Raw genomic sequence first — 11,633 nt, 5'->3', positions numbered from 1 at the left:
GTTATTTTCCTTCGAGTCAGACGGGCGGAACTTTATCCCAGGGAGGATTGGTTTCCCCATCCCTGGGTACCCCCTCCGCCCTCGAGTTTAGTGTCTGCGGGCAATGAAGGCCGCACTTTTGATGTCTGCCTGTGAGACCAGATCCCATTCCCTCGCAGGCGAGGCTAAATCAAGGCGCAAGGGTATTTCCCAGATAATTCCCGGAAGCCAACGGCTAACACCCGGGAAGAGCCTTTTAGTGAGTAGCCCTGCCTTAGGTCGGTTTATTTCTCCGGACCGAGAAATAGAGGCGCTGTCTCGGCGAGGGCAGGATATGTTCTCACCTGAGAAGTTCCCGCTCTCTTCTAGAAGAAGAGACTCGATGCACTAGTCAACAGTGGGAAGCGTCTGCGAGGTGCTCCGACAGCCAGTAGTTATGTGAACTCTCAGCTTGGGTAGGGCGCGTGGCGATGAGAGAGCATGTTGAAGGGGTGAAGGTGATAGTTCACTTCCTCGCCCCCCCCTTATCTTTATCCAGCTACCGGGGTTGTATGGTGATTGTGAGAATGAAAAAGAGAAAGGCATACTCGTAGTTTCCACACATACAGTGAAGTGCTTGGGATCTTTTCCTCTCTCTCAGAAATGACCTGAGTCGTTAAGCTGCCACCGATGGTGGTTGTGAAGCTGGTTACCGGTGGAGTGAACACCCGTGTGACCGGAGTGCCGTTATTGGTTTCCACGGTCGTTGTCGGAGGCGGTGTAATGGTGATAACCGTCGGAGTACCGCCCACATTGGTTGTGATGGTAAAAGAAAACCGGCCGGGCCACCAGCCCCATTGACAGTCGTCACCACAACTTGCGTAACCCGGTCTTCCTCCGACGATATCAACAGCCGTAAGCGTAAGTGGTTGCCCGGCGGCGGTAGGTGTGGTGACAATGATTTCCGTCACCAAGATTCCTCCGGCGTCTTTGACGACCGTGTATGAGACTGGTTGGAAAGGCGGCCCAGCGGGTGTTGTAACAAAGACCCGGGTGACCGGCGTGCCCCCAACGTTTCCGACGATGGTGTTGGTGACAGGTTGTCCCCCCATGATCGTGGTAGCGACACCCCCTTGAATGCTGACAATGGTCTGAGGAGGCGGGGTCTCGACGATGGTGCGCTGGAGACCATCAACCTCCCTCACTACAGTCACCGGGTCCGGGTTGTTAACCACTGTTACCGGTGTTCCGCCAACTGTGGTGACCACCTGGGCCGGCCGCCCCGGCGTAGGGGTGATAATCACAACATTCGTCACCACCGACCCTCCCACTCGTGCCATCCCCGTGCTGACCTGTGGGCCAACGACTTGGGTTTCAACCTTGTTCGACGGGGCGACGACTACAACCACAGGCCCTTGTGTCTGCACAATATCCACGGCCGTGCCCTCAATAACCTCCACCCCAGTCACCTTCACAGGGTCCGGCGGTTTGGTCACGGGCAATTCATTGGGTGGGAAGATGGTCCTGTAGTATGTGATGGTGACCTCCCCCACGCTCGGTATGACGACGCCCGTGACGGTGCTTGTACCAGTAAACGTGCCAACCGTAGTTATAGTTGATGCCGTCGTGGCCCCAGAGGTCACACTCGATGTTCAGCGTGATAACACTCGTGTAGGTCCGTGTCGCAGTCGACATGGGCATGCTGGCCTGGGTTCCCATTTACCGTAAAGTGGGAGTAGAATGTCGTGGGGCTGACGTCAGTGACGGTGGACAGGATTGTGGTCACGAATGTTGAGTCGCTGGTAAACACGACCGTCTGGGTTGACGTGAAGACCGATGTGTAGGTGACAGTTGTTATTGGCGCGGTGATACTGGTGGTGAATTTGGAGATTGAAGTCGATACTGGGATCACCCGAGCACCGCTTGGGACACTAGCGGTACCGCTAACAGAGCTCAATGTGCCGATTGCCCGGGTTGATAGAGTACTGGTCGACGAGGACTGGGTAGCGACATTTTGCAAGTTGAGTTGTGTGCTGCCACTGTGTGAAACTGGAACAGCGAGTGCCCGGGGCGTGGTCTCTGATGCCGAGAAGGTTGTAGGTTTAGGAAGTGTTGTTGAGAGTGGAGATGCTGAAGCAGACGATGGCAGAGATCGCGTCGGGATATACGCAGGAACAAGGGGGGGCGTTGGAGGTTGGCTGTTCGTTTCGGTAACACTCTGAGCGAGAACTCTTATCTGCTCGTTGGTCGTGGAGCTGCTTCTCGTGGACTGCGAAGAGGTGGTGGAGGGAAGGGTGGAGGGCGATTTTGGGGTATCAGTTGTGGTAGCCACTCCGGCCTCAAGGGTTGACGTGTTGGAGAAAACAGCTCGCGCGAACCGGACTGGCTGTGTGGCATTAGGATTAACACCCAGGATCCGGACATCGCTATCCGAGTTTGGCATTCGGCGTTCAGCGACAATAACGAGCATGATGACCACAAGTAGGAGTGCTATGACGGTGCCGATGAACGGCCATCGCAGCGGTATGGGCTTGTAGTTCGGTGTGTCTCCTGGTCGCCACACAGGTGATTCCCGCCCCCTGGGGGTATTACCCGTCCGCTCTTCATCATGTTCGTGATCCTCTGTGGACTGTAGAGTGTATGAATAGGCGGCTCGATTTTCTTCTGGGCGGATCAGGGGTTGTTGCATGTTTCTCAACTGCAGCGCCGTGAAACACAGCAACGGTTAGCAAGATCTGAGTTAACTCTTTGGCTGCTGCTGTTGTTGAGTGCCCTCCAAGTCGGACAGTAGCTTTCAACTGCTCGTTGCGGCCACCAAAGTTGACACCGCGGTTTGCTGTGGGTTTTCGTCGACTTCCATGACCATAAACCAAATCGGGACGCAGGTGAGCCTGCAACCACGGGCATCGGAGTCTTCATATTGGGCGAGCTTTGTCTGCCCGAGCGTTGGGGTGAGTCTTCCAGACCCGAACGGCTGCAGTGCGGCTGAAGCCACACTTCACCATTAGTCTCCCGTAGCTTTACTCCGACCTCTTAGCTAGCGCGCTTTATTGGCGATGGCGGTGGCTGCGATAGGGCTGATGCCAGCAAGCAACACCGAAAACCCCTACCATCGTCTCGGATCTCCGTTGTCACATCGGGATTGGCGATGGCTGATGACTCGACGAGCTAGCCATGGTGGGTGGCACAAAAATAAGAGACCCAGTCATCTCTTGAGATCGTTCTGCGTCCTTGCAACCTTGGACATCGTGGAGCATCACATCGTGTGCAATGCTCATGTGCCGCGATGAGTCCGTTAATGATCCTTTTCTCCCATCGGCCAGGCTTATAAAAATCCACGCGCTAGACTTGGCCAACGCAGGGTCTGGACGTGGCGGTCGGTCCTGGACAAACCCCTCCTAAAATTGTTGGGGATGGTGAGTTCTGGGAACGATGTGCGGGCTAGCATTCCTCGGCAAGAAAAACTGGCATTCCTGGTCGCTCGTTGAATCACTCTTCCAAACTGCAACCGTGACCGTTGTTGACTTTGTCTGCCGCGTGATGGGCAAACGGCTTGGCATTCGGCATTCGAGAGCTACGGGTGCCTCCTAACCCCTCCAACAAGAGGGCTCGCGGGGACCAAACACCTGACGCGCGCGGACTAGAAGCATTATTCGTGAATAAAAAGCGCAGACGAAACGCCCCAAGGATGGTATTGTGCTTGTTGTTCCACGTCCGAACCACCCATGCCCATGTACATGTTCCTCTATGCCCGGATTCCCCCATGCCAAGATCGAAATCGCTTTCTGGATTCCCACCGCATGGCGGGCAGGGCCATCCGCGGCCAGCTTCCGAAGGACCGAAGCCATGCCCTCATTTCGTCACCACCGACTTCCCTAACTGTGACGCACTTAGAACACGAGGGCGGCACCCTTGGTCTTCTTGTCACCACTGTATCCGAATGTCAGAAACGATCTGTCTGCGTGCTGTGCAAAATGGTTAAGAGAGACCGCCGATCTGAGTTCGATAGGAGGGGTCGCAAGATGGGACTTGCCACCGGTCGAGGTCGCCCTGGTATGCGTTTTTGACCACCCTCCGCAAAGAGCGTGAATTGTCCGAGACCTTCTGCGATCAAAACGACAGGCAGAGCGCTCTGGGTGTTGTGTCGCGCGACAGCACTGAGCAGAATCGAGGTTGCTCCCGACAGCATCGGTTTTCCCGTCTCTCGTGATTTCCGATCCCATTGGTCGCCAGGCCAGATATCCTCACCATCTTCCACCAGATCCTCCATTATCCTCTGCGTGGGTGTAGCTCGGTCGGGTCGGGTGCGCCACGGTTGGCGGCTCGTCGAAATCGAACATCGCGGTCTCGGATATCTCGGCGGTCTCTCTCGCACAGAAACAAAATGCACATCGGGGAAAACTTACCCAAGCTCGAAGTGCTTGCACCGCTTGAGCGGGAGCTGCTTCTTGGTCTTGCATGACGAGCATTCCTATCCAACCCAGTTTAGCCAATGCTGCCCCGCATCCCGAGTTTCGCAATGGGGCAGAAGCTTACCAGCCGAAGGACGACCTTCTTGGTGGTCTTCGCCTTCTTGTGGAAGACGGGCTTAGTCTGACCACCGTAACCGGACTGCTTGCGGTCGTAACGGCGTTTACCCTGCGCGAACGAGGAAGCCTTGCCGGCCTTGTACTGGGTGACCTTGTGGAGGGTGTGCTTGTTGCACTCTCGCCCCTTGCAGTAGGTCTTCCGGGTCTTGGGAACGTTGACCATTTTGACGGCTGGATCCGGTCGTGATGTGGTGAGGGTGGTTGTCGTGCGGTGTCGTCGGTCGATCGGTCCCTCTCTCGTGGGTTTTCGCGAATTTGGAAATTTCGGCCAGGGCTACCTGCGTGTGTGGGCGCACGGTTGAAAGATGACCCGTCCCGCAAAATGTGAGGTCCAGCTAAGCCCCACTAAAACGGCCATGCAACTGGCCCCACTTACCGCAAGCTCGAAATCCTGCAAGCTCAACCTTGCAAACACCTGACCCCCAAAACTTTGGCTCTCTCGTGTCTTTTAGCCGAAGAAATGCAAGACCGGAACATGGCTCTTTCTGAGGTCCCACACTGATTCAGGAAATGGAAACGATCACATTGTGCCAAGGAAGAGACCTACCTTAGTACCACGCAGCCTTGTGAGCACCATTTCAAAAATGAGTGGAAGAGCAGCAGGGTCTCAGCGAGCAACAGGCAACCCGGGCAGGGCTCAGCCAGGGCTCACTCAACCAGGCCAGTCGGTGAGCCCAACTGATCTATGTGCATGAAGCGGAATATCGGCTGGCCTTCACACGACCTTTATTAGCCATATCATTGTTTTTCTGGTACCCGGACAGGAACCAACATCAAATCACCTCTGGAAGAACACTGCAATTCTTGTATGACTGTCGCTCGCCGCGGTTCAGTGCTTGTTTTGAAACAATGGCAGGGGTTGGACGTCTCTGCCCAATCAGGCCAAGAAGCTGCAAGTGAGCGGCCCAGCTGGGCCACGGCAGGGCCAGCACCCTTGATCTTCGGGACACGGTTGGCGGACGGCTCAACCACATCTTGCCTCGTCAGGCTGTGCGAGCAAAGTGGTGCTTTAGCTTATGCGCGAGAAGCGCAGCCCGGCGGAGCAGAGGCTTAAAGTAGCTGACCGCCGATACGTCCGTTCCCTCCAAGATTTTGGCCCCCATGGCAGCTTTCTATTGACACTCTAATTTTCTCTGGAATCATTTATTCAAGGGCTCGCCCCCTTGAGTAAGGTCCATACATGTACTACGCAGTCAGCCCCGGACAACGTCCCTCACGCTCCCCCTCGCAAACCCTCCGAAGAGGCGAAGCTTTCATCCCATGGCACCACCCGATTCAACGCCGCAGATGCTCGTCCTCGAGCCCTGTCAGTCTCCTTCATTCCACGGCTCCTGGATTTACAGGAAAGCTGGTATGGGTCAACTGACCGATCGCAGTGCCGAATAACCGGTGGGAGTTGGACAGGAGGACCTTCTCTATCGAGGCAGTAGGTTTACATGAGTGGGATAGCCAGGAAACCGCCAACAAGACTAACCAACCCACAGCTGGCCGCATTACCCAAACAGTGTTATATGTGAGAACTACCTCATTTTATCCGCCAAGCCCGCCTTTCATGACTGACCGGCCCAGCTTTCTCGATGTAATCGACTATAAAACCACGGAGGAACAGCGCGAGAAGTTGCTCGCTCACTTCAACGTACCCAAATTCGTAGCAAATAATACGTGCTTCGAGCTCAACGGCTACTTTGGGAGCAAGGCAAGCTACGATGACCAAGTGGCACCCCCCGCCAAGCATGTTACAAGCCACAGTATGCTCCCGACTGATCCCACCGACATTGCTAAAGGCTGACGATGAAGCGACTTGGTTCCGGTGCCTCATAAAGATGGTCAAGAAGGTGGATGGGAAAGACGCCCATGACAACTGTGAGGAATATGTGGAAGGTACAAAGAAAGACTACAGATGGTTCGAGATGTCCTTCTTCACTCGATGGGACCGTTCGGGCCTGTCCCAGGTCTTGTGCGTCGATCTGCCAAAAGACTTCCCCCTTGAGTTGCACAGGCTCCTGGAGAGGCGGCCTGAGCCTCTCAATTTCCAAGACCCGTTTGCCATGCATACCAGCCTCATTGACCAGATAGTCGTGCATGCGGACATCTCGGTTTGGCGAGTGCGAGACCCCGTGCGGCTCCTCGAAAAGGTGAGGAGCAAACTGTCCGACAATCAGGCACATACAGGGCTAACCGATCCCAGACCCGTATGCGGACCGGTGCCATCTTCGGGCCCATCCACGAGATGTCCCGCCACGCGATTCACACATCCGAGATTCTCGAGGCGAGCATCGACACACTAAAGGAAATGCAGCACTGTCGGATCGCCATTCACCACAGGTTACATCCCGATCTAGGGGAGACGTACAGAGAGCAGGCTAAGGACTACGCTCAGTTCCAAATCTCACTAGTCAAGGCTCTGAAGCTGCGGTCTGATTCCAACCAAGAACGGCTCAAAAATGAGGTCAACCTGGTATGTAACGGAACATACGCTCGTGTAATGGCGAGTGGGAACTCACGCTCAGTAGGCCTTCAACAGTCTGGCTCGCCAGGACAACAGCGTCATGAAGTCGATTGCGCTTCTAACTATGATTTTTCTACCCGCAACCTTCATTTCGGTAGGTCTTAACAACTTGTGTCCCCGTTTATTCTCGCTAACTAGCCGTAGGCTCTCTTCAGCACCACCTTCTTCAATATGAGCGACGAAGACGGGTCGTGGCAGGTGTCCAACAAGCTGTGGATATATTTTGTGACCACTGTCCCGGCCACCTTCGTTATCGTGATAGTGTGGCGGGTGTGGCTTGCCAAAAGCGATCCTATCACCCGGTTCTTCAAACAGCAGATAAAGTGGCTTCGCGCGCTGTGGAAGAGCTTGACGACACGGGACGTTCATCCACAAGAGGCGCGCGAGAAGGCAGCACAGCCGTGAGAGGAGGAGGGGAGCGGGGTCTGAGAAGGAGGTTGTGGAGGGTCATTCCATGTAGACTGTAGCCAGTTCAAGGCCATTGACACAACTCAAAATGTACAGTGCTGAAGAGGAGGTAGTTTCTAGTCTAATATATGGTCGTAGCGGATCTAAACTCAAGGTTGTACACCGACCTAGGCTCCAAATGCCTTTGACACCGCAACTGGCGCATTCCCAGCAGCCGGCCAGGGAACCTCCATCTCCTCCATGGCATCCCTCAGCAAGTCATACCTCGACACACCCATCAACGACAGAAACCAATCCGCCTTATCAACCCCCAAATTCGCCGCGAGCACCTCCCCCACGGTCACCTTCCCATGCATGCGCTCATCATCCTCAAACCCAAACCCTTCCGCCGCCCTCCAATACTCTCTCGGCACCATCACCCCCTTCGACACACCCACCCTCCACTCCCACCGGGCCCTCTCCTCCCCAGGCGCCAATGAAACCCGACAAAACACCACCACCCCATAATCCACCGGCACCAGCACTCCCCCCTCCCCAGCAGCCCTCTCCCTCCTCACAAAATTCTCCACCGCCCCCACCACCACCGTGCCCACCCCGCTCAACACCTCCCCGTACGTCCCCCGCTCCGCCTGCCGCTGTAGCGCGTGCACGGCGCCCACTACGCGGTTGAAGGCCCCCCGCGGACCGGCGCCGTCGTACGGCTGCTCGCCGACGCCCGAGTCCGCGGGGATCTGCAGGTGGGTGAGGGAGGTGATGTGCGGCGGGCGGGTGGCGGCGAGGTGGGCTGTGAGGAGGGCCGTTTTGGAGGCGTTGGCTGTGGGGATGAGGAGGAGGACGTTGTTGGGGTTGGGGGGCCGGGTGGTGGTGGTGGTGAGAGTGGGGAGGGTCGAGGGGGAGGGGATGTAGGGTGCGCAGAGGGCGGTTGCGTCGGGTGCTGGACGGAGGGGTTGGCGGAACAGGGAGCGGTCGGTAGGGAGGGTTGGGTTGTAGAGGGGGTTGGTGGGTTTGGTGTCCGGGTTGGGGTTTGTTGGTTTTGGTGCTGCTGCCGCGGATGCGGGGGTGGTGGTGGGAATGTGCGACATGGTTGTTTGGGTCGTTGTGGGGTGCGGGTGGTGTGCTATTGCCAGGTAAGGAATCTTGGGGTGGTGTTGTGAAAGTTTGAGGCGTTGATTCGAGTTTGGGGCGTAGTGACCTTTTAAGGTTAGAAGAGTCTCGATATTTAAAGGAATTTGTACCTTTGTTGGCCTCGATCTCGACGACAATGACAGTGCACCTTGAATGAACATTTAACGCATCTCAAGAGGGACAAAAAAATCGGAAGAACATTCCACATCTAGTTTGTTGGTACTCGAGACGTGCTGGGGCATGACCAGACTGTTGGGGGCGCAGCGGCCCTGCATTCGGCCATTGAGTTGGGCGGGGGGATGAGGCGTCTTGCAAGGTACATTCATTCATGCTTGGGCTCTCTTGTGTACCACAGCACACGGTACGCACCGTGACCCCACCAGCTGACCATCATCCGGTCTCGTCGACGGCTTGCCCGTTCAATTTGAGAATCTCAAGATTCGAAGTTAAGGTTCTTAAAGTCACGGATAATGCGTTGGGCAAACTGGGTACCACTCACCGCATTAGGCAGGCGCCAACAACACATGCCACCCAGCGATGGCAGACAACTTTTGGAAGCACACAACCTTGCGGTAGGGTTGCTGACTCATCACACAGAACCCACCGGCCGAGCCTCCAAATTTTTTGCCTGGCGAGATCCTGTTGACGTTCCTGGGCCATCGCCGCCTCTATAGCGAGCCAACCGCTACATTTCGAACGACCGGACGAGGTCCCCGAGAGGGGCCGGAAGGTGTCACTCATTTCGACCTTCGGGGGCTTGCCGGCCATCCAGTTACCGCTGTCTGCGCTATAAAAACAAGTTAAAAGTGCGCATGGGCTTCAGCATTCAGATTCAACTCTCAAAGCGTTGGAGTCCTGACTTATTTATGACTAGTTATACATGTTGAAATCTACACTCAGAGGGAAACAAAAATGCGGAGAAAGAAAATTGATTGTTGTCCCCCTCTTGCTCTCAGAGTTCTTCAGAGCAAGTGGTTTTTATCCTAAATCTTTCCTTTGTCTCCTTGAGTTAACCCGAGTCTTTGTGCTGCCAAAATTCCATGAATCCGTTTTCGGTACCATAACCGTTTCCGGTGCCATGGCTGTTTCCGGTGCTGGTATCCATCAGAAAGTTCTATATGGCGAATCCAACAATACACAGGTTCAGTTTTATCTGTCTCCTCTCCAACATTGCTCAAGCTCGCTGCTTCGTTTCCTAATATTTGCATGCGTTGCCAGCCCCTCTGTTCGTCCGAGAAAAAGCTGATTAGGACCTCAAGACGTAGACTTTCGCCAGCCCCAAAAGATGCCCAAAGGTGATGGTGGGATTAAAAGGTCCATAATTTCCTTTTCAATGGGAGTGATGGATCTTGTGTTGATTTTTTTGCTCAGCCCTTGTGTCACACCGCCAAAACCATCCCCGAGATGCCCTATCTTCCACAATTTTGAGACATTGTCGATCTCATGGCGCTGCGAGTGACAAACACGTTTACCGCCACAATGGGCGAGCCTATTATTGGTTCTGCTTACTGGCTAGGCGCAAGACGGGACGAATCGTCCCACCCGAAAATCTGCCAACTCACGATGGAATTCGTACAAGTACTCTGTTGACCTCTGCATCGGCAGATCAATACCCCCCCGCTCAGCTGTGTCTTACATTCTGCAAATGGACGCCGTGGCCCAGTTGCAGCCCAGTGCCCACATCGTCACCACTGGCGGTATACGCAGCGGGAGCACAGGAGACGGACAACGTCTCAGTAAAGAGATAAAATTGGGTCGATCTGCCTCACTGATGCCTGTGTGATGACCGATGATATATTCATTTTTGACTCCACGCTGCGTAAATGCTCCTGAGTACACTTTCTTCCCCGTTGGGGCCGCTATCGGGGCTCCTCGAAGCCCGCCAACTTGCAATTATATGCGGCATATGCCTTGCCCTTGCCTTAGTATGGCAATGCTATCGTGTTGGAATAAGCGTAAGCCAAGCATTTCGCGATACGACCAGGTCAAACGGCTCGAAAGCTGCTAACCGTCACCGGCTTCAACCCGAGTTAACAGCCGTCAAAGCATGGACGTTTGCCGCACTTGGCGCTTCTGACTGTAGGCTACCCAGCCTAACACCGGAAAATTTTGGGGGCCATATGCTGACACTTCCAAGGATGAAGAAATCTACCATACACCAATTCAGTCCATGTCGAGGGCATTGCGTACCCACGGCTCAGTTGTCGGTTTCAAGCGCAATGGGAATGTAAGCCACACTCAGCAATTCACGGACTTCCTTGACCACATAGGTATTGAGACCCTCTTTGCAGATCGATTATCTCGTCGCCAAGGAAACATGCCCAAAGAGTTCTTACAGACGAGTCGTCATTCAGTTTCGAAGGCGGACTAGCAGGGGTAGGGATGTAATATCGCATCATGCCGCTTCATAGTCTAACGGCGCTGTTCTCAGATGCTGGGCATTACGTGGATTCGCCATCTCCACGGAGGATCCTTTTTTCGAGACATAGACGGCACCATGAGAGCTTTCTCAACGCGGCGAATGAACCACATCGTACCAGAGAGTAAGGATCTGATGCCACCTCTGTGATATCTAGGATGCGTCATGTTGACCTGTACGACAACTTGAAGTCTGGCCGCTTTTTGAAAAAGCTGCCGAAGGCTTAGTCGCCAATGCGGGTGCGGATGCCGTCGATATCCAACCCCATTTGCAACAAGCCATGGCGGAGGGAACCATCAAAATCTTTCTGAGCGAGGTAGGGCGTCTTGAAGTTCCCAATTCAGGCATGGGATTTTGTGTACTAACTCGGGGAATGAAATAGAAGTACAACCGTGCTGATTTCAAAGAACGAATGATCAAGGTTGCCACAGACATTGCCTATCTTACCGGCCTTGACCCAAACCGGTCATTCCTGGCGCGCAAGTTTCCTCTGCTCTGGCACGCAGCTAAAGTGTATGCCACATACAGCGGGATTAATGGTGTGTTGGGTGGACTTTGTACTAAACTTGAATTGTTGCAGGTTATGATTGCTCTCGTTAGACTCCCTTTGGATATCGAGCCCGGT

General features: G+C 54.6%; 5 protein-coding genes across 5 annotated transcripts in view; 2 read left to right on the top strand and 3 right to left on the bottom strand.

The window, feature by feature from the left end:
- Window positions 1–509: 509 nt before the first annotated feature.
- On the bottom strand, window positions 510–1,659 carry CHGG_01329 (uncharacterized protein; the record flags this gene model as incomplete). Its single annotated transcript, XM_001220549.1, has 2 exons — window positions 510–1,539; window positions 1,604–1,659. The coding sequence occupies 2 exons, from the start codon at window positions 1,657–1,659 to the stop codon at window positions 510–512; spliced, it is 1,086 nt and encodes a 361-aa protein (XP_001220550.1).
- A 2,189-nt stretch (window positions 1,660–3,848) lies between these two features.
- Window positions 3,849–4,710, bottom strand: CHGG_01328 (60S ribosomal protein L42; the record flags this gene model as incomplete). Its single annotated transcript, XM_001220548.1, has 3 exons — window positions 3,849–3,888; window positions 4,365–4,429; window positions 4,495–4,710. The coding sequence occupies 3 exons, from the start codon at window positions 4,708–4,710 to the stop codon at window positions 3,849–3,851; spliced, it is 321 nt and encodes a 106-aa protein (XP_001220549.1).
- A 1,543-nt stretch (window positions 4,711–6,253) lies between these two features.
- On the top strand, window positions 6,254–7,190 carry CHGG_01327 (uncharacterized protein; the record flags this gene model as incomplete). Its single annotated transcript, XM_001220547.1, has 3 exons — window positions 6,254–6,682; window positions 6,736–7,005; window positions 7,155–7,190. The coding sequence occupies 3 exons, from the start codon at window positions 6,254–6,256 to the stop codon at window positions 7,188–7,190; spliced, it is 735 nt and encodes a 244-aa protein (XP_001220548.1).
- A 441-nt stretch (window positions 7,191–7,631) lies between these two features.
- On the bottom strand, window positions 7,632–8,546 carry CHGG_01326 (uncharacterized protein; the record flags this gene model as incomplete). The annotated part of the gene is made up of 1 exon (XM_001220546.1): window positions 7,632–8,546. One exon carries the CDS (start codon window positions 8,544–8,546, stop codon window positions 7,632–7,634), a length of 915 nt encoding a protein of 304 aa, XP_001220547.1.
- Window positions 8,547–10,068: 1,522 nt separating this feature from the next.
- The window catches only part of CHGG_01325 (uncharacterized protein), a gene marked incomplete at both ends in the record, with an annotated part of 2,625 nt that continues 1,060 nt past the window's right edge, over window positions 10,069–11,633 (top strand). Inside the window, 5 exons of the mRNA XM_001220545.1 lie at window positions 10,069–10,167; window positions 10,673–10,816; window positions 11,021–11,132; window positions 11,200–11,324; window positions 11,391–11,547. Of these exons, the coding sequence (XP_001220546.1) occupies window positions 10,069–10,167; window positions 10,673–10,816; window positions 11,021–11,132; window positions 11,200–11,324; window positions 11,391–11,547 (637 nt within the window). The remainder of the gene's footprint in view (window positions 10,168–10,672; window positions 10,817–11,020; window positions 11,133–11,199; window positions 11,325–11,390; window positions 11,548–11,633) is intronic.

The sequence above is a fragment of the Chaetomium globosum genome, genomic scaffold, assembly GCF_000143365.1.
Source record: "Chaetomium globosum CBS 148.51 scaffold_1 genomic scaffold, whole genome shotgun sequence".
Lineage (NCBI taxonomy): Eukaryota > Fungi > Ascomycota > Sordariomycetes > Sordariales > Chaetomiaceae > Chaetomium > Chaetomium globosum.
The sequence above is the reverse complement of the archived record's forward strand: the minus strand, read 5'-3'. Positions and strand labels throughout refer to the sequence as shown.